Source organism: Paramisgurnus dabryanus, chromosome 22 (genome assembly GCF_030506205.2).
Source record: "Paramisgurnus dabryanus chromosome 22, PD_genome_1.1, whole genome shotgun sequence".
In the NCBI taxonomy this organism is placed as follows: Eukaryota; Metazoa; Chordata; class Actinopteri; order Cypriniformes; family Cobitidae; genus Paramisgurnus; species Paramisgurnus dabryanus.
The window spans coordinates 14,055,960-14,078,957 of NC_133358.1; the positions used below are offsets into that span (position 1 = coordinate 14,055,960).

Here is a 22,998-nt window from a genome sequence, read left to right on the forward strand (position 1 = left end):
TACATTGGAAAGATCGACCCATTTGACAGTGGTACGGATGACTGGACGATGTACTGTGAACAAATCGAGCAGTATTTCAAAGCAAACAACATCTAAATACACTACAGAATTGTCCGAAAAAAATAAAATAGTAAATTAAAATGCTGTAGAACTAATCAGTGACGGAGGAAGAAAGTATTTGATGGGTGGGCCTCTAAAAAGAAAAGTTCTGCACTTCGCGTGTCACTGAATGTCACTTCAATCCAGTTTTTAATCATTATTTTTTAAAGAGGATACGAATGTAGGCTATTATAATCCACGCAATTCATGCCATAAGCTATATTTCAGGTGTTGTGATCTGACTGTATACTGTAGGTTTGGCGAGAAACAAACCTTAAATGCAGTTTTTTATAAGCAAAAATATTTTCTGTGTTAATTTAACCAACTAGCCCGTGGCTTACCTGCGAAAAAATCAACACTGCTTTATTGAAAATCAACTTAAACAGTCAGCCGTCAAGTCCTGAGCCACCAACAAGAAGTCAACTTTAGTGTTACACAGTTATATAGTTGACATCTTAAAAAAGTCTTGTGAAATGTCCGCTTTAAAGTTTTATTTAAGATATACTTTTATAAACAAGCCCTGTATCCCATACCCAATATGCCCATAATCTGTTTATATGACCTTATGATTTAAACCCTAATCCTCTCACCTGCACACCAGAGACCATGAGTCCAATCCTAACTCCCAAACTATAGACAGGAAGCATGCAAAACCTTTGAAGGGAACTTGTTTACAGCGTGCTGAAAAGAAACACCTCAAGTAAACAAATGTAAATTTTGATTAAGCCAAGTCGGAAGTGTATTTCAGTTATGTGACTTTGACGTATATTTACATCTGACTTTCAACTCTCCGCTTTTGTCATCAGAGCGTATAATTTATGTTAAATTGATTTGCTTAATGTGCTTAAAATTAGACTTTTTTTTCTTTGGAGAAGGTTGAATTGCGGTATTTTAAACCTGGTTAATCGCTTCTCTTTTTGTGAGAAAGGATTATGACCCAGCACACAGACAGAAACACTCTTTCTTACAGCTAATTGGGTGTGTGACTCTGTCAGATAATAAACATTAATATAAGAATTTGTATTTATTTTGGGAAACAACTGCAACCAAACAGCGGTTTTAATGCATTCTGTTGCAATGTTCCTCAATTCATAGCATTTATATACCAGACTTTAATATCCTCACAACACATTAAACCTTAAGGGCGATTTATAGTCGTGCGTAGATCCTACGGCGTAGCAGCGACGGCGTAGGTTCCGCGTCGGTTTTCATTTATACTTGTGCGTTGCCGTCCGCGTCGACGTGCAAACACACGCGAAACCGCTGGTTGGCAGTTATCACGCGTGTAACCACAGTAGCAGCAGAAGTCGTCACAGAAGAAGCAGCTAAGCAAGTTAACCCACAAACGAAGAAGATATAGCAACTTGTTGTGTATAATTTGAGAAGACCAGCAATGATGGAAGTAAATAAACAGCGACTTATGTTGCAGTTTGAGTTAAATCACTCCTCAACTTGGCTCATCTTTGTTTTCACCGTCTCAAACGGAAATACCTATGACGCAGTTTTTTTTACCTGACGGGAGGGGTTCTGGTGGACCAATCACAGAGCTTGCGGTCCGCGTAGAGCCGACGCGCTGTTAGAAATTTTGTGAGGTGCGCGTCAGGCTACGCAGAGCTACGCACAGGCTACGGATAGCTACGGCGTAGGACCTACGCACGACTATAAATCGCTCTTTACCTGTGTGTTTCATGCTAAACATAATAAGCATTCTGTTATTGACTTGCACACTGTACAGTACACCTGCATGTAATAATTCAATAAGTTGAATTTCGCCAACACAGTTAAAATGCACCTAAAACAGCAGCAATAATGAACAAATGATCAAGAAATGTACTTTCTCACTTGTTTCTTCTCCAGACAGCCAATTGTTAATACATTTACAACAATTGCAAGCAATTGTAAACAAGTCAAGTGCAAGATGACACTGAGCAGTTTTCTGTGCACACACTCAAAAGCATGCTCACACAAAGACGGCACACATCCACAAACACTCAAAAGCCTTTAAACAGCAACCCCTCTGATCAATACGATGACCTAAGCATGAATTTACATTTATCATCAACGCTGGATATAAGAAAGTGTAGGAGAAAGACAAGGTGAAAGTATAACTAAAGGAGTGTTGTTTATGGGGAAAGGATTGAGTTGGGTGAAGAACAAGGGGTTTCTGAACACCTGTGGGATTAGACGGCACAGAGCAGGTCAATGGGATTATGGGTGAAAAGGTCCAAGTCTTAATTGGTGAAGTTGAACGGCTGGCCGCCCCATAGAGCACACAAAAGAAACTTCAGCCATGCTTGAATGGATGCAAGCTCGCTGTATTTGCTTGTCCACAGGAATGTGTAAATCCCAATTTCTCTCCAAACCTTCATCTACTTGGTCCATATCTTCAGTTTAACTCATTTTATGACTGGTTTTTCTTTGCCTTTTTGCATTTTTTGTCAATTGGGGATGATGAAGTGAGCGGTGCAATTCAGACATTTTCACACTGACAAACCAGCTACAACTTGATGAAAGTGTTGAGGGAGTCTGTGTCTGTCTCTCTCTTTTTAGTTCTCTTTACCTTTGCTCCCCTGTTAGATGTGTTGTAATGCGAGTCAGACGTTTGGGAGTTTTTTCCCTTTCGTGACACAGATTTCCACAGTGCCAGCATGACTATGAACTTAAAAGAACTGCCTGACCAGACACTCCTTTCTGTCAAGTTTTATTTATCTCAATTAATAAATCAAAAGCAAACGTTTCTTTGCGGGAAAAACAAACAACCACGAAATGAAATCAGAACTCTTGATAATTGCATGCTTGTTGTTCAATTTTTTCTTCTTCTTGGTAAACCAGGATTGGTAGCAGATGTTGTGTTGAGCTGAAAGTGAACACACAGACTCAAGTGGTTGTGGAAAAAAGCCCCTAAACAAACAAAGCTAACTGTGTTTGTCTGCACCCCCCTCCTCTTTCATTCAGCATGGTTACACCTCTCCTCTGGAGATTCAAGCACTCCAAAGTTGAATAGCTGTGTTGTATACCTCAGACAGCTACTTTCATATTACTCTTGTAAGCGATTCCTGTCAGAGACTTGGAAAACAATTAGAAATATTGTTCGGTAATTAAAACACTTTTATTACATAAACGTTACAATTGATCCCAACAGACATACAGACTTTATATTTCCATCAATTATAGCTCTTTCATAAACTCTCAAAGGCAGAAGGTTTGATATTATTTCTTTAAAGTGAAAACATGCAATCTTTTTTATAAAAAAAAGAATAACCTACAGAAGTAAATGAATAAACTTTTTGAGCTTTTGCATTTTATTACAATACATACTCTCTAAAAATGACGTGTTATTGTCAACACAACATTGGGTCAAAACGGGACAAACCCTACCGATTGCATTATAATGTAACCCATGCCGAGTTGTTTTAAAAAGAATTAACTATTGTTGGGTCAAATAGAAACATTTTTTGGGTAAATTTCTTTCTGTCTCTTTTTGACCCAACCCTCGGTTGAAAATAACCCAGCATATGTAGAGTCATTTTGTAATTTCTTTTTGTCCAGAGTTGTAGAGAGGAAAGTCCAATAAGAGATAAGAGCCCAAAATTTATTTGTGAATGAATGCACAAGGGCCAATAATAGATAAATGTTATTTTGGGTACTTATAAGTGCATTATTTTTCTTTTTATTAACCTAATGTCACACAAAAAGTTGCCTGTTACTCCCACCATTGACCTCTGCCCTCGTCTTTACATGATCCCGCAGGCATCCTGTCTTGATGAAGTACTGAGGAATGCTCAGTCGTCATGGAAACCCAGTCCCAGACCAGTTCTGCAGTGGAGAAGAAGAAGAAGGTGGAGAGTATCTTAGCCACCAAGAGTACTTCCACCCGTATAGACATCAGTGAGAAGGCTGTGGCCTCCAGCACTACCTCTAACGGTACAACTCTTGCAACTTTTCTGTACTTCAAACTTCTTATCCTCCATTTAATTTTTCTGAATTGTTTTGCATTGTTAAAGCTGCTGTGTGTAATTCTTCAATTTAAACACTTTTTATTTATGCAAAAACAATTATTAAACCATATATACTTTTTTTTTACATGAAGAACATATAATGTAGCTCTATCGAAATATTGCTCAGAACGTACACCAGTCTGATCTAGTAACATTAGCTGCTTGGCCCACCATTGGCAGATGGGAAACATGAAACCTGCTGAAAAATAGCCAAAAGTTTTGCATGAATAAAGTGTTTCACAATGCCATAGAATAACCATTTTTGGCTAAATGGTTTCATAAAGAACCTTTATCATCCAAAGAACCTTTCTTTTACAAAAAAGTTTTTAAATTGTAAAAAAGTATGAAAGAAATAGTTCTTGGCATCACTGTGATATGGCAATCCTTACTGTGGATTCACACCAGCCGCGGAAGAGGCGGCAAAAACGCGCTATTCGCGCGTAGTTGGACGCTTGAACATTTGAGTTCACTCGCTTCATTCTCGCGTGAAAGCCGCGGGTGAAATTCTAGTCATTCGAGAAATTCACGCGGAAATCCGCATCATGGGAGGGGCTTCTGCGACTCCGCGGAGACTACACCACTCCGCTCGCTTCCTGTAATCACGTCACTACTACAGCAAGCTCCTGATTGGTTAACGCGGCGCGGAATTCCGCCAAAGTTCAGATTTTTGAACTCGTGCGTTTCCCGCGGCAACGCTCAATTCGTGCGGAACGCCCCGCACCTTCCGCGCCATCCGCGCCGCGGCTACCGCGTGTACCGCGCCGCAGGATGCCTAATCGCGTGTTTGCATTGACTTAACATGTAAATCATCCGCGCTTGCCGCCTCTTCCGCGGCTGGTGTGAATGCACAGTTAAAGGCATACTTCAGCCATATATCAAAATTACCCCATGATTTACTCACCTTCAAGCAATCTGGGATACACATGTCCATCATCTTTCAGATAAGCACATTTCGAGTTATTTTAGTAAATGCCATTGCCTTTCCAAGCTTTATAATGGTAGAAAACAGGGATCAGGGAACAACTTCTGACTTTAAAGCCCAAAAAGTGCATTCATCCTTCACTGAAGTAATCCACACGGCTCCAATATGTTAATAAAGGTCTTCTGCAGCTATTCAATGCTATTTTGTAAGAAAAATATCCATATTTCAAATTTCATAATCTGTAATAACTAGCTTCTGGTACAGATGCAATCTTGGACTCCCACACTTTAACCGCCTTTATTTTTAAGAGTCTTCATGCATATTTGGAAAAAACGATATACCATCTAAAGACGGTTTGATTGGTTTAAGCAACAGGCATTTAGCTCATTTTGCGATGGTCCATAGTGGACTACAAGCTCTAGCGATTTGATCCAAGATGGTCAACCAGGCTGAAACTACATCCACTGGGTGGTTGTCCAGCATTTTACCCCAACTTGCACTCCTAAAAATAAAGATGCTAAAATGGTTCTTCACAGCAGTGTCATTTTTGGTTCCCCAAAGGACCATTCAGTCAAAGGTTCTTAAAAGAAGCATTTCTATCATTGATGTAAAACAGAAAGCTTTTGTGGATTTTACAGTTTTTTATGGAACTGTACAGCCCAACAAGGAACCTTTTAGGAACCTTTAATTTTAGGAGCGCAGACAAGCCGAAACCATTTAAAATTAGTTTCCACCTTTAAAGTTTGAGTTTCCAGCAATGGTGTTTTTATATTCTTCTACTACTCAAATATGTCGTGGATGTGTTCGAGTGTGTGTCCTGGTTGATGAGTGGTCGGTTTGTACCACTCCATATGAGAGCCTCTGGTGATATGGCAGGAAGTCAGCATAAGAATTTCCTTTTTTGTGGAGGAGGGCACTGTTAATTGCTCTTATGAGCTCTCTCTCCTCTCAATCTTTTCCTCGCTCTCTCACTGTTATTCATTCCCAGATGGCCAGCTCTCTTTCATTAATTAGAGGCGGGGGGGCAGGGGTTTGGGGGGGGGGGGTTAGTGATGGGGATAGAGCGGTACTGTTGTGGAAAAAGCATGGATGTAATTTGGCTTACTGATTGTGGAGTTTTCTCGGTAATGCGAGGGTAATTACTCCTCCGAACAACATAAGGTTTGTCTTAGAAAGTTTGCTGCAGTGATCATCTGGCCCGGGATTCAGTCCCACACTCATGGGAGAGACTCGGGGGGTTGACTTTCAAATGAATACCATCACCCTCAACATGCCACAGGACTCGCAAACGGTTTATGACATAGAAGGGCATGACATCTTTCATCCACAGTGCATTTTAACATGTTTCTGATATTCAAATAACCAAGTTATGATGGATAACATCAGCTTTCAGTGGTCACGTAATGCACCTTCAGGTCTTCATGACACTATGCCAAAGTTATTGGTTTAGTACCCATTGAACAAACATCGATTAAAATGTTTGAATGTTTTTAGTTATGTTTCATCAAGTATGTCTAAGATGTTTCTCCTAACATTCCTTAGAAGAGACATAAAAACTGAAATGCGAGACAGTTGTTTACATATTTAAAAAATGCAGCTATAACACTGATATAAAGTTTATTTTTTTTATAATTTGTTTTTGAAAGAACTTGAATGAGAAATATTTGAACTATTTGACTTTGCAAGCATTGCATTTGAGACACTGAGTTTTTTAAAGAAGGGATTTCTCCATTGGCTCATTGTCATTGCTGTGTAAAACAATCAACTGAGACCTCAATGAGATTTCAAATGTAATTTCTGATTTTTATTTGTTGTTTTGCACTGTTTGGCTTTGTTTTGTAGAAGTTGTGTTTAAGAAAAAACAAAAATTGACAGACAGACATTAGAAAGTTTTCATCTTCTCATAAGCTCGGGTTCAAGTGCGCTACCCTGACCGCAAGCTCTCAACAGAACCGTAATGAGCTATCCATCACAACAGCCCTAGACCTGCTCTCTAAAGGGCCTTACCACAGCCATAAGATAGCTTACACATTCCTGGTGAGGTTATAATTACCCTGCATTCTCTTGGTCTCCCAATACTCATAACCTCTTATCTGATGTAACCTAAACCCCCGTCAACTTTAACCCGTGTCGCCCGGACCGCCCCCTCAAGACTAACAAAAGGCAATTGTAAAGAGCCCAACAGTGGCATTGGCTGATTGTCCCACCTCTTTTACAGTTCCTGGATCAGCCATGATCCTGGATCATGCCGTGGTGGTGCATTATTAGCCTTTTGGATAAAGATCGTAACTGATCGTAGATGTGCGAAAGGGAAAACCCCAAATATTACAGTGAGAATTTGAAGGAGAGGAGATTTAGACAAAGGAAGATAAAGTACAGGCTTAATAAAATGAAAGATTTTAAGAAAGAGTAGCTTGTAAGAGATTAAATAAATCCAAAAGTTTAATTAAAGATTAATTTAGAATTGAACGATTGGTAATGTACGTTAAATGAATAAAGAAAAACACACATTTGTTGTTAAGTGATACCTTCTTCTTTACCCCAATACTTTTCTTTCTTAGCTCTGTCCCAAAAGTTTCTGAAAAAGTTTAGGCGCGGTGTGTAATTGTGCAGGCTTGGTAGGGAGCATTCCCACATGGTTAGCTAAAGACTGGCGCAGGCCCGCGCGCCATTCATTTGTGGACCCGCTCCCCCGGCCTGACAGCTCAAAGGAACCGACTGTGCCACCACAATGGCCTGATTGGTCCTCTTTGGAAGGGGCAAAGGAAGGGGGAGTCCCTCCTCCTCAACTCACATCATTTGCTAGGCAGGTGGACCACAAAGTCTCCTGATTCTATTGTTGCTGCCTGGACCGTGAGAGGGAGAGAGAGAAAGAGAGAAAGAAGGAGGGAGAGGGATGTTCATGCGCTTGGACTGAATAAACCCAGTCGTCATGGGATAATTTGTTAATTAAAAAGGAGCAAAAAGGCACCTGCCATTCAAAGAGAGAACGAGATAGGTAGAGAGAAAGATACTGACAGGATCGTTGGTTTCTTGAACTGTTTATGGATTAAAAGAAATGAGATGGAAGGAAGTATGGAAAACAGAGGGAGGAAAAAAGGAGGGAAGAGAGTTTGGAGTTTTGCCAGGAAAGTATATAGCATGTTTCACAAAAAGCCATGTTACTGCAAGACCTGCCCACAAATAATTATGCTTTTGTTTACAAGTCTTCCCAGTTTTAAGGACACTTTTTATCCAAAGTATTGAAATGGTTTGGTTTGATGTCTTTATGCAGTTATGGAAAGTTTTAATGTATATGATATATAATACAATTCACAACAATCCATTTACATGTTGGTGGCTGAAGCCGTATTAAGATGACTGTTCATGAAACGCAACTTATTTGTGATATCTAGTCCTTTTCCAACATATTAGTTTTTTTAAACTTTGCTTAGTGTGGGCATTATCCACTGGTTTTAGCTGGTTTTGGTTTGAGACCAGGACTTTTTAAGGGCCAATTTGCAGCCGATTTTCCTGGCTTGTTGTTCTGTGGTGAAAACAGATGGAACGGTTCCAGATTGGGTGATGGTATCTTGTTTCAGATCTTACAACAGGAGCAGATTTTTTGTCATTTGTTTGTTTTTGATTATACAGTGGGCCAATGTAGGGGCAGTTTCCCGGACAGGGTTTAGACTAATCCAGGACTAGGCCTTATATCAGTTATATTAGGACATTTAAGTAGTTTTTACAAACATACCTTAAAGAAACATCACTAGCGTGCATCTTGAGACTTGTTTTTTAAATTAAGGCAGCTCAAACATGCATTTTAGTGACTAGGATAAGTCCTGTCCGGAAAACCGTCCGGAGCACAGTTTAGCCTGAATGCATTTCGAGATTGCCGAAAAGCAATAATAGCACTTAACAGAGAAAAGACAGACCCATGAAAAGAATAAAAGGAGCAGAAAGAGTAAGATTCAAAGGCATCGTCCTTCTTTTTAGGCAGGCATTTAAATGATCAACAGCAAATAGAGGCAAATGTCATCTGACAGAAATAAAGTTCCTGTAAGCAGCACGGCCAGAAAGTAATTTACAGATAGTCTGTCCAGGCCCATCTTTGTGGCGCGCAGATAAGGGTTCATTTCAGCAGGCGGATAGCAGCCACTCTTCCTCGCTCGCCCTATTCTGCGACACCTGTGATAACAGCTTGTGGAGTCTAATTGAAAATGGGGCCTCAAAATGGATTTTCTCTTCCTCTTCCTTTCTCTCTCCTTCTCAGAAGCGTTCATCCTGACGAGCCTTTCATTTCTCGTCCCGTCCGACCCGCCCCCCCTGCTCTGTGTAGGGCTGTTACACTAACGGGAATTATTGAATGGACGTGTGTGTGCATGGGGTGGGTAATTCCGGTATTCCCGGGAGGGAGGGTTTGGTAAATGTGCTGCGGGATCATTTTTCATGCTGGTGTCAGCACGGTGATGGCTGTATGATCCGTCTTATTAATGAAATCATTGATCACTTGATGGGACTCATAATCAACCGTTTCGACACTCTGTCCTGCTGTTCTGCACCTCCCTTATGCTCCCGTCATTCCTCTCTCTTGGAAACACATAAACATCAGTGTAAATGTTTCTGTAATGTTCATTTGTTAATTTTTGTTAGCACATGGAAAGCGATAATATTTAGACAAAGGCACAAAATTTACTAGTGATTCACAATTATTTTGTTTGTTCTGTGTTTCATTTAGTTTTAAGGAAGGAACTTTATTTGCATTAGTATTTCTTTATTTAAGATGTACAATTTTTGTTTAAAGCACAAACTGTGTGCACAACTTTAATACTGAGGGTTAAAAGTTTGTGTAAAGAATAAAAGATTTTTGTCTATACTCCAGTATAATATATTTACAATTGTATTCTTCATATTGCTCTCTTTATACATAAACGCACATAGAAGCGATGTCATAGGAAAATCATTTTTGATTCCTTAAAGAGCCTTGTAGTAAAAGTTTCTCAAAACAAATATTTATTTCCTACCCTTTTATACTCCTTTAAATATTTTTTATACACCTGTAGATGTTTAAGGTTCTTCATAGAACCATACAGTCATTTTTGGGACCTTAATTTTTAAGAGTACAAACACACACACCTTTAAAACTTTTATCCTCTTAGTAACCCTCTACTCCACGCCGCCTCTGCCCCTCTCCTCTGGTATTCTGGCTCGGCTCATAGAGAATGCAGCAGAAATTCTTTAGCATTGTCGGGGTCACGGTCCTGTAGCTCCAGCGGGGGACATAATGGGGAGGGGAGGATGACTGTATCCCTGCATCCCAGACAGAGTCTCTCCTTGCTGGCCTCGAGTCTGCCAGTATCCTCCTGGCTGCGGCTCTGTAGCTCATTTCCTGAAGCAGCAGGGAGACGGCCAGGCGGCTGGCAGAGGGTGACGTCTTTTTGGGGCCTCGGGACAGGGATTAGCTTGGGCCCTGCTGGTACAGAGGTGGAGAGGCCCTCGGCGACCCCTGCCCTTCACACGCAAACACATACGCACGCATTCTCATTTCAAATGATCCTGGATTTGGTACGACCTCAGATTCAGAGAGCAGTGCTGTGGAGAAAACTCATGCTCAGATGTTTCTCATAAACTCAATGATGAGCTGCAGGGGTTCGGGATTTGTGTCTGGAATAGAAAGCGAGGGACCCTGGGAAGAAGTTACTTAAATGGAGTGGTATTGTTTTTCGCTGTAGGAGTCTCTCCAGGAATAGACCTCTATTGCATGCTATAAAACTTAAAAAGTGAAGGTACTTATCTTGCACATTTTGTTTCTTTTCCCTCTCTTTATTTACCTCCGCACCTTCTCACCAGGATGAGGTAGCGCAGATAAAACTTGAAGAAAAGGGTTTGGACCCATTGTAAGCATAAATTACAAATTAGAAATGAGAATTTCGAATTTGTCCCTCAACAGCCTTGAGATGAAAAACAGGTAACGGAAAAGAAAACATTTTGGTAACTTTAGTGTTACATCCTCTTTCCAAAACCCTGCCTCCAAGTCTGATGGGGCGTACACACCAAACACGATTTCAATGATTTGCACGAGTAGATTACATACAAACTCAATGCAAAGACGCTAATAGACATGAACTTGCATGGGGGGCTGTGAATGACGTGAATTAGGTGACGCGATTGCCGTTAAAAATTTGCATGACATGCAGTTAAATCCTGTGAGTAATCTAGAGAGAGGAATGCGATTCTTCGTGTTTGGTGTGTACACAGCATAAGGCCCTGTGTCCACCAAGCATTTAAAAGCAGCACCAAAAAAAAGTTTTTCATCTCTCAGCGTGTGAAAACGCTACCCAGTCTCACGAAATTACGTACCTATAGTCACGTAAATGTTTGATTGTTTTTCGTGATACTGTCACAAATTTCCATGTTTTTTCGTGACCGTATCACAAATTTCTATTTACGTGTCATTGTCCCGTATTAGCTACTCAACTGCTTTTTCCTGTTTTCTTACCATTGTCGCTTTTTTATATTTTCTGATTTTTAAACCATTGTCGCCTGGCGTTAGGGTTAGAGTTGGGTTTGGGTAAGGATGTCATTTTTTGTAAATCTAACCCAAAACCGAAGCGACAATGATAATAAAATAGGACAAAACAGTTGAGTAACCAATACAGGACAATGACACGTAAACAGAAATTCGTGATACGGTCACGAAAAAATGTGGAAATTCGTGACAGTATCACGAAAAAGAATCAAATGACTATAGGAACTATAACTATAGTTACACGACTATAGGCACATAATTTCGTGAGACTGGGCTGAAAAACGTGAGTGCCAGCCGCAGTAAAACACGCTCCGGTGGACACAGTGCCTAACTTCGTTGGCCAATTCTTTGACAGTACTAAGTCATTTCTTAGTACACCTTTAAACAGTAATTTACAGTCAGAGTTTTGACCCCACCAACAGAATTTATTATGCTGTCTTACTTTTCTTTTGTGTTTAATATCCTATCTTAGTTTTCTTTACGCTTTGCTACTCAAGTGTTTAGAAATCTACATGTTTTAGTTTTCTTTACCTGTCCATCATGCTATAATGTACAAACGCTTTCCTGTTAGCTCTCCATCCGTCACCTCTCAGCTAGCTGTAGCGCCCCTCGCTGCGAGCCCAGATCAAAGACCTGTGAAGTATGACAGTGATTTTCAATGATTGATTAGAAACAGACCCCACTGCCCTACCTCCCCATTTCATCTTTCAGTAAATAGCTCAGGTAATGTGTGTGCGCGTTTGGTCATTATTGACAGTTAGAGAAGCGAGTTGATGAGGTGAGCTGTATTCTTGTCAGTCAGAACCTCACCTCTCTCATCCAGCTGAGGGGAGGGAGTGTCAGACCATCCATTTGTTGTCTTTATCGGATAAGAGCTCGGTTCACGTAATTGCCGGCACTGGTACGCCAACACTCAGTTAGCTAACCGAGCATCTAAAAGAGATCGATTTAGCAAAGAACGGAGCATGCGGCCTGCCGAAGAGGGAGCAGACGTTTGAAAGAAACATCCTTATAGCAGGCAGTCAGAGTATCTGTGATTACACTATAAGGACGTACAGTTTGAACCAGGGCAAGCCCCACTTGTGTAGACAATCAATGCCGCGGTTGCCAGCTCGTGCAAGGCAATTCTGTAGAGACACTGAAGGTCATAGAGTTACTTGTATAAATTGTTTATTCTCTCTTTCTGGAGCGTAAACCCAACTGTATATATGTAGGAACTGCATAAACGTTATTACATTTTATCCGAATGAAAAAGGCTTTGGGGAATGCATGTTTTTTTCAATATGTGAGAAAAAAATAAGCTTCATTTTCATTTTTCTGAATTGAATTTTGTGTTTGCTTTGGACTTAACCTTCTTGAGCTTTTTAAAGTCCCCCTGTTGTGAATAATAGTCATAATTTCTTCATGCTTAAAAAAACATAGCTTAAATGTAACTTTGTATGCCTCATTTAGTATACACATCTGTAAATATGCAAATTTGTCCCTGCGTCTACTCACTCGCACAGCTCGGACCTTAGAAATAAATATGCAAATTAGTCCCCACTTTCACTCTTTCCCACCTCGGACCATAGATATATATGTACATAGATGCTCAGTGTTGGGGAAAGTTTCTTTTAAAAGTAATGCATTACAATATTAAGTTACTACCCAAAAAGTAACTAATTGCGTTACTTAGTTACTTTTCATGGAAAGTAATACTTACATTAGTTTTAAGTTACTTTTGCGCTACTTTTGTGTTATTTTTTCTTACTTGGCTAAGGCTTGATCTCTTTCAGGCCTTGCAGGTGTTAGTTATGACTGAGAAGTTCTGCATTCAGAAATTGCATATTTCCATCGCAAAAATGTCAAGCTCTGGCCTGTCATCTCCATTTCTGACTTAAACTGTTCCCTCTCAGGCGCACATGCATAGAGTGCGTAATTTTATGTGACCATGTTCTGTTTAATTCAGTATATTTATTTTTATCAAATTAATTAAACTGAAAAGTAACTCGCATTACTTTTTTAAAACATTAATGTTTACATTTATAAAGTAATGCGTTTCTTTACTTGTTACTTCAGAAAAGTAATATTATTACGTAATGCACATTACTTGTAATGCGTTACCCCGAACACTGGTCCCCACTTTCACTCTTTTGCACCACCTCGGACCATAGATATATATATATATATATGTACATAGATGCTACATTCGGCAGTTTCAGATGCATAACTGCTAAGTCTGGTTTCAATGCATACTGCACAATGCAATTGTTTTGGCCTGAAGTTAACAGGTTATAGCATTCACACAGCACATGTGAGCATCACAGAAGCAAAGCTGAAGCAGCAGTGCTGATATCTTTCAATTTTACATAATATCTATCACTCGAACTATTAATCCACTCATTCAGATGTGATTGGTTACATGTTTCTGACGCAGATTTTAAACCGCTGGAAAGAGATTGTCTTTGGAAAACTCATGATGAAACCAATGATGAATTTGTACATAGTTTGTCTAATTAAAAACACCAGATGTAAAGAACAATAAAAACTTGATTTTAATCACAGGGGGACTTTAAAGTTTTTGTTTGTTTGCTTGTTAGTTCAATTCCAGTAGCCACTGTAATTGGAAAAACTATTTACAGCTTTATCACAGTTATTCATACAATTCTGTTGAAAATTGAACGAAAGTCCTATACAAACTTTCTTAAGTAGATTACCTGCTGTAGCCTGACATTTGTAATCCTTCAACAAAAAAGTTCTAATAATTAAATGTGACAGATTTCTAAATTACAAACTGCATTAGGCACACACATACACACAGAGTGTCCTGTCTTTCCTGTGAATAATTTGGCAACCTCATGACTTCATTTCAGTGGGTTTTTAGTGGGGCAGACTGGCTTGTTTTACACCCGGCTCTTCATCAATGGTACCTTTGTGTAATTCTGGCTCTGCCTCTGCTCAGCGTGGGTCCAGAGAGAAAGAGCATTATAAAAATACTGCTTTAAGACACGTTTCTCTTTCCGATGTACCACTGTGATTTTGATGTGACAACAGCGACATCATTTCCTGCATGGCTTGTGCTATGATTTATATTTTTTTAACCAACTGTCATTGGTTAACTCTGTAATGGACTAAGAAGATACACACTATGTAAGGCAGAGTCACGGCTTCATTGCAGATCTGTTGGCATGCACAGTTAAATGCCACAGAAGGACATGTTTTTATTGATGTGAGAGAGAAGGGAACTTAACTAGAAAGCAAAAGTTAGAGATAAAGCACAGAGACTGGTCCTCACAGGAAATCGGTTTAGGAGAATTCTTTGGATATATAAGGAGTGACTATGGGATTGATGACCGAGATGTGTATCTCATTACAATAACAGGCTCTTGAGCCATATGTATGGGTGACATACTGGGACATGAGTGACTACGTGACTATGGTGGGGGTGTTTCGCTATATTAAACTCATATTTACCATTTCAAAAGAAAGGGTGTTGGTGCTAGGTTTCTAGGTTTAAGTATTTTTCAAGGGGCTCAAAAAGAGTCATTTTCTTTCTTAGAAACTAAGGAGGTATTGATTAGTATAGTTGTAATAAACTTGTTTCAAAGTTTGGCAGTGCATTTTGAGTGTTGATAAATGGTTGGTTAGGCAAACAGTCAAGTTAGTGTCTGACAGTGTTGGCATGCAGTGCCAAAGGGAAACTTGAAAGAAGTGCATTTGGACGCCTGACCATTCCTGACCATAAAAATTGTGCCAGGGTGTTTTTAAACATATACTGTTATATACCTAGTACATACTTCGTATATAGTTCTCAGAAGAAGAGAAAATTAGGGGTAGCACTTTATTTTACAGTCCAGTTTCACTTGCACATACTTATTGTTAAATCTGCATTTTTACTACGTAACACCCCAAACCCTAATCCTTACCCTAACCCACAATTAGTACATTCATTTGCCAGTATCTGTTGGCTATATACACTGTAAGTGCACTTTGTATTGTAAAATAAAGTGCATCCAAAAGATGTGAATAACTCTGCTGTCAGTCTGAATTTTGCATGCCCATGTCTATCTTGAACACTGAGTGGATTTCTGATAAAGATGGCACTCAAACTCTTACTCATTCACAAACCAGCTAACCCTTATCACTGGTTTATTGTCTCTAAAAAAAAGTTTCTATATAAATTGCTGGACCATAACAAATTTTTTTCTTTCACCTCTGACTTCTGAAGAAACTGGCCCGAAGCGCATTTCTAGTGGATTATAAAATGCATGATTACGCCAGTTAAAAAGTTCTGAACAGTGACTAATAAATCAGGATAATCTTTAGCAGGTGTTGTCGTCTTTGACTGGAATGAACTCGCAAAATTAATAATACCAAGATTGCTCGGTACGAACACACTTTCTTCTCTTATTCACGAAGAACTCTGAGTAATTTTACACGTGCAAGATGACTTTATTAGTCACATATGGAGCCGGTTAAACCGATCAACACCAATTTTGGTGTCACGTGGCTTTTTTGGGGTTGTCATGTTATTTTAATGGTTTCAGACTTGTGGTTTGGAATCTTGATTGTCGTGTTATTTTTACGAGGTTTGGCTTGTAGGTTGGAATTCTGATTGTCACGGTGGCTTGAGAAAGGGGCCTTATGTCTGAACGGGGCAGCTGAGAAACTGTACGCATCAACAGCTGCACCATCAAAGGCCTACAGTGTATTACACGGTTTCACCTAAAGCTGTCTGCTTTCACGCCAAAGCCCAGACATTCATCAGAACAACACACACCAGTTTATTTTTTGGCCTATTCTTCCTAAAGCTCATTCTTTCAGTCCTCTCGTTGGACTTTGCGGGTTTTTTTAAGCATGTACTGTACCGGAAGTTTTTTTAAATCATTGTTTAGTGTTTTAAACTAAAATTTAGCTTTTTCTACTGAAGTTATTTGATCAGGCCCACACTGAACCATTTACATAAAATGTTTTGTTAATCTACTTATGCTTTAGCTAGCAATACACATGTATTATTTTTGCTCGTTGTGATATATTTTACCGTGCGTAAATGAATCCTGCAGATTTTCCTCCATAAGATTCCTTCTTGCCTACCAAATGACTGATACCAATGTACAGGAGTTAATAAAAAATTCATATGATTATATATTCAATTATGAAGTCATTATGAAACAAGCAGCTATTTTCTAACTTGCCTTTGTTTGATAGGTTTCTTATTACACTGTAGAAAGACATTATGTGAACTAGAGTAAGCAGGACTAAACTAATTAACTAACTCATGCTGTCACTTTTCACCAGTTGGCCCGTTAGGTCTGAAATGTCCGCTTCTCAGTAACTAGCATGGGGGACAGCGCTCCACTTTGCGTAGCGCCATTTCGTCGTCATTGATAAAGTGCTTAGCGGCGAACAAATTAATGAATTTGGCCTGACTCAGAACGGCTTTCTCGTCAGGGTGGGGGACGATCTGGTGAGGAGCGGGGGTGGATGGAGGGGTAATCCCGTTCCGGCTAAACGGCTGATCCTTCTCATTCCTCAGATATCAAATGTCAGAAGTTAAATTAGCCTGCTAGCCTCTGATAGGAGTTAACATGCTTTTAAATGCGATGGGAGGGGAAGAGGCCAGAAAATTCCAGCTCCTGTGGGACGGCAAGCAGGTGCCTTTGAACTGTCTAATTATCCGGCTCCCGTTAACTGTCTTAATAAGACTTCTGCCATCCCAGTCTCACTAGCTGGGATGTATTTACCCACAATAGAGTGATGCAGAGCAAAAACCTTTTTTTTTTTTTCAATAAACAAGACTTAATATCTTAAGCCACTTGCTTACCAAGTAAATGGATCTCAGTTTAAGAATTTTTTGATATTTATATTAGAAAACAAGACTTAAATTGATCGTGCTTTTGAGCAAAATAATGCTGAGTTCAGGCTGCATGATTTTCAAACTAGTCGGGTCACAGACTGGATGATGGATTGGCGACAGGGGGTTTCACACTACATGACTTTACCGTAGGAGGAATCGCCGACAACTTTGTCCGCAAACTACATCTCACAACCAAACGCACGCGAGAAGTAACAAAGTAAACAACTCGAGGTCACACGTGCAAGACCAGAGTTCTCACGTGAGACTGCGATTATTATTAAAAATGGTAGCCCGCAAGAAGCTTACCATACAAATTGCATGTGCGCTCATTTGCAGCAGAAAGAAGAAGAAATAAAGATTATCAAGGAGGAAATGGTTGGAGAGACTCTTCCCCCGAACTTCCAGCTGTCCTGTATGTTTCTCTCTCATTGGCTGTAGGTAATCGTCGATGTTATTTTCAGTCAAAACAGATTTCACACGGAATGATTTTGAATCGCATGCCAAATATCTCACTTGTTGGCGATTCTCTCAGATCACGTCTTTGATAATTCACACTGTGTGATTGTCACTCGCGTGCACGAGCATCGATTTGCTTGTGATTTCGGGCATTTGTCTGCAATTTCTCAAAACGAGTCGACGAGTCGAAACCAAGGCTAAAATCGTGCAGTCTGTACTCGGCATAAGCAAGCAACATGCAGTTTATTCTATATCTATCAATCTAAAAATTAGTTTTTTTATGTAGTAGTTTGTAAACAGAATTAAAGCGATATTTTTGAAATTTGCGCATATGTGCACGGTAGAAGTGACATAACAGGAAACTTGCGAATGACTAAAATATCTTGAAATAAATCAACAGAGAACAGAAAAACATGATAACAAAAGCAGTCTTCAGGTGCAATGTATGTTATTTAGAACAATATTCTATCATTAAATCGATCTGAGTAGATGAATTAGTACTCCACCTCCTACGTGTGATCATCAACTATATTGTTAAACCAACATGGATTGAACGTCCGAGGTGCAACAAAGCTAGTTAGTTTTTCCAACTATGCATTGTGGTTCAGCAGTGACTTGCGTCGTGGTTTATGAAACTTATCCCTAGTCGGTTTGCTATTTTTGTGTTGTTTTGGGGTTTGCAAAATCGAAATTGGGCATCAAACTAAAAATAAGATGCTTAAGTTCAGTTGAAGGCTATCTAAGCGAATCTGTGTGACGTCACTTCTTGTTGTCAAACAAAACAGAGCGTAGCTAACCCCTCCCTCTCCCCTCTCTCTCACTCTCACCCTTGCCCCTCCCTCTCCCTTCCGTGCTTCCTCACGGCACTAACCCCCAAACCCCACCCCCAAATCCTTCTTGTCGTTTATTGGCTGGAACACGTTTGTTATGTTATGTTTTTGTTGCCGTTTGTGGAGCCAGGGCTGTCTACAGAGACTGCTTTTTTTACAGTGTGTTCAGGGGATAGGCAGCTAGCAGATAGTGAGGAGATGTTTGCTGTATGTAACAAAAAATGTTTTATGGCAAAGCATATATTTAAATGTTTTATTGTCCTTTACACACAAATTGCATACAACAGTAAAAATAAAATGTATTAAATTGTAAGAATCATAACAAAGATTATATATGTTTATAGGCTAGGCTTAAAATGCTAAGTTTTATAAACTATTTATATGGGGTGCCTATTTAAAATAGGTTAATCTCCCTTGTTTTACTGCTTTAAACATTATGAAATGTTATGAACTAAGTGTAAATTTGGCTTCTTTATTTGTGGTGAGTTGGCTGGGATCTAGGAGCTTCAGGCTTGGCTCCGGTCTGTGTGTTGAGCGAGTGGAGTGATATGCTAGCGTTCAGACACAGTGGAAATTGGCATACGCAGGCTTAACGGGTCATTTGTCTTTGTCCACCCAGGGCAGGCCAACATCTCAGTCAGTGCCAATTCCTCTAAAACCAGAGGAAACATTCCTTCAGCATTTGATTTCTCATTATAAAAAAGAAAACAACCAGACAATTACCTCTAGGTTTTTTGTTCCAATAAATTAAATGGTGTTTGAGTAGACAGCATATTTAATTTCATGCAAACAGAAATGAGTTGAAAGTTTAATTTTCACAGCTGTTTTTCCCTTTCTGCTGTTTCACTTTCCATGTTTTGCCAGTTAAATGATCAGGGACAGTGACAACGGACTACATCGTTGTGTAGTGCAATGTTATTACTTTAAAACACAAAGACTTTTAGCCATTAGTTGGTTGAAGGGTAAGGGCTGTGGGCTTTAAGCATCCCAACCAGCCTGTCGTTTATTAACCATTCATGCGAGTTTTAATAGTTTGTTTAATGAAAAATGAAGATTGTATTTGGGAAGCGATGACAAAATGACCTCCCTTTACCTTAAATGAGGTTTTTCGTAGGTCTGTTACATTTCTTGTCTCAAAAGTATCTCCTTAAATTTCATGGGGAAGAAAAGCGTGTGTGTTTCTATTTATATGTCTTCTACTGTAGTGAAAACAAGATTACATATTTTGAATATTACAAAATATACATGTGGTGATTTTGAAACTCCTTTAACCGTATAGATCAAAAGCAATTTGCAAGGATTATGACCATATGCCGCGACACATCAATTCTAATGCACAATTTCCTACTTTCAATGCCTTACCTGGATTTAGTCCATACCTGCTAGCACCAATCACGCTCCATTATGTCCTCTGATCAAGGCCTCAGAATGGCCGGTCAAATGCTTCAGCAGAGTTTGATGTGAGTATGGGCACTGCATCAGCAACCGCAGAGAAAAGCCAAACTCTGAATAGCCCAAATGCACCATTGTGTCCCCCCTCTGATAGCACTCCCGTCTCCACAGCCAGCGCACGCTTTCTCCAGCACAATCATGCGCTCTTGATGGAACGTGTCTGAGTGTTCCAGAATGCTGGTGCTACACCCAGAAGGCTGTAGGGGAGGAGAGATGAAGTTCCTGGAGAGCTTTCAAGCTTTTCTGTGACACTGATTTGAGGTGAACATGGAGAGAAAGAGAAGGTCTTGGTTTCTCTTTGATTCTTGCATCCCAGCATCCCATCGCTGCTAAGAAGGGAATCAGAGATGCCCAGAGTCTCAGTAGACGCCTGTCGGCAGAATGTATTGCGTGAGAGTTGGGACGTGGCACATGTGCGTGGCAACCAAATTCAGTTGTGTGAAAGCTGTCAAATTTGCATAGATGCTTATGATGGAGGAAAGTCATGAGGTTATTGTTTTGTGGAAATCAGAGAATCGTCCTTTAGTGGAGAATACTGGGAAAGTACTATGGTATTAGCATCACCAAATAACTTTCATTTTAATTTTAGATCCCTGATACTGGTGTCTTTTTCATTTCTATTGTTACTCATTTATTTTAAAGCTGAATTAGCTGTGGCTCAAGATAAAACATTCTGTAATTGGTCATTTTGAGTTGTTATGACCCAATATAAAATAATTACACAGTTCTGATGCTTTTTTCTGCTCTTTTTGATTTCCAGGATAAATCTTCCATGATCATTGGTTGTTTTGTCGGATAGTGGGAAAAATGCTTTTATCTGCCGATACCGATAATAGGGCGATATATTAGTGCATCCCTAATTTTCAGTATACAGTATTTAAAAATAGTACATCGCCCTGCATAAAATATGAAATTAAAATAGTTTAAAGACGGTTTCAGCAGTAACATAAACAAACGGCTTTTGTGGAACACACGTAACTTCCGATAAACTCCACTAAGAATTAATAACAACAAAGTCCTTTAGATTAGATTATTTTTGATAACAGGCTAAATAAACAACAAGTACATTACCTTAGTTCATATTTCATAGCTAAAGCATAAAAAAAACTACACGTTATTGTGTAAAATGTGTACTATAATTTATACAATGTTAACTACAAACCGGCTGCCGAACCTCCCTTTTCATAGTGCTGATTCTTGATCGCCGTCTCCTCCTGTCTTTAGGAAACCCAAACATTTGTTATTTTTGACTAGGTATTTGTTCCAGATTTTAGACACTAGTCAGACACAAGCATGCCGCACAAGCCCTGAAAAGTAAAGCCAAAACGTCTCGATCGCCCCCCAGTGACTGGTCCTAGTATAAGTCATAAGCCCCGCCTCCCCCATGTTATTCAATGGAACTTGAGACCAACTAAACTTTAAATTTAATTGCACTTCAATATCTTTTTTCCGAAGTTGTTTTCTGTCATTTACTGTAGTTTTTATTATGCTGATATAAATTCAAGTGTTTGTTTTTAAAATAAGTTTGTTTTTAGTAAAGTATTTAATGCTATAAAAACGATGGTGTGACGTCATGATTGACATCTGTGTTTGACAGCTATCTGAGCTGAGCGAAGTAGTCAACAGACTTTTTCTCGGGATCGACTGAGAAGATTGGAGCTTTAAATTTAATATCTAAATTTCTATAATTAATTTAATTTCACACAGTCATAATGGGTTGTTCTGCAATAGAATGTGCTAACCGATCTGGCATCTCCGATCGATCTTTGAGTTTTTTTCGGTTAGTTAAATTTATAAGCTAATTAGTAAATAAATGTTATGGGCTAGCTAGCGTTAACGTTAGCTAAAAGACAACAAGCCTCATTAATAGCAGGTGATTATGCGCATTCTGCAAGAGCAAAGGTGAGGCCTTGATTTCGCTGCTTTACTTCCTGCTCATTACTGCACAGGACTGGTCCCGAAATCGCTACTGCGCAGACTCAAGACCCAAGATGTCAGCGGCATATCGGGACATTGGCGGCTTCACTTTTCACCGATGTAAGAGAGCGAACAGGCGTTGTCCATCTTTTTTTACAGTCTATGGTCAGACCATTAAACAAACAGAAATCGAATGTAAAGTTCCGACCAGACGCATTACCGCGACAACACATGTGCATCCGATTAAACCGCCTACACCACGGGCTTGTTGAATGCTTCATTCTGATTGGTTTAGAAATGTTCCACGGGTGTTAATTTTTTTCTGTAAACTACACACCTAAGCTGTCAAATGTCTTAAAATAACCACCAAAGCAATGTGTGTGTAAACCGTGATATAAGCGCAGTAATTGACTTCGGTCCTTTAGTTAAATTAGAAATAATGCACACCCGTGATGTAACTCTGCTTTGTGTCATCCTGCATTACCACCTTGGGTGTGCATTATTTTTGCATAATTCAGCGGCCCGTCCTCAGTTATTCCTTACGTAATGTTGTTTGATATGCAGATAGTCAGATATTTTGCTTGGTTTTCACTTGTGCATTTTAAACCCGCCACTGCCATATCATAGATTATTGACATCCACAATGAGAAGTTGAGCCCGTCTTTGAGGCTGCGTTGGTTTGGTATTAAACCTCTCCTGGTGGAGGTTAAAGGATAAGTCTTTCAGAACCTCTATTCTTCTCACTGCATGGGGCGCCAAGGAGTTTGAATGAAAGGATATCCCACAGACTTCTAGTAATCCTGTTGCTCTCTTCTTACTACCTGGAGTCTTTTTCTCTCTCTTTTCCCTTCTCACACTCTCTCTGGGTCTATAGCGCAGGTGCCAAGCCGAGGAATCAGGTAAGCCGTTTGGAGAGGTGGTGTTATTTGCGAGCCAAGTGTGGAATATCTGCATTGTTAATTGTAGAGACGACTGCC

General features: G+C 39.6%; 1 protein-coding gene across 3 annotated transcripts in view; it reads left to right on the forward strand.

Moving 5' to 3' along the window:
- The window catches only part of gli3 (GLI family zinc finger 3), a 165,669-nt gene that overhangs the window by 24,660 nt on the left and 118,011 nt on the right, over window positions 1-22,998 (forward strand). For all 3 annotated transcript variants that reach the window (XM_065294847.1, XM_065294848.1, XM_065294849.1), the window contains exon 2: window positions 3,850-4,023. In XM_065294847.1, the coding sequence (XP_065150919.1) occupies window positions 3,891-4,023 (133 nt within the window). In that variant the 5' untranslated portion in view covers window positions 3,850-3,890. The remainder of the gene's footprint in view (window positions 1-3,849; window positions 4,024-22,998) is intronic.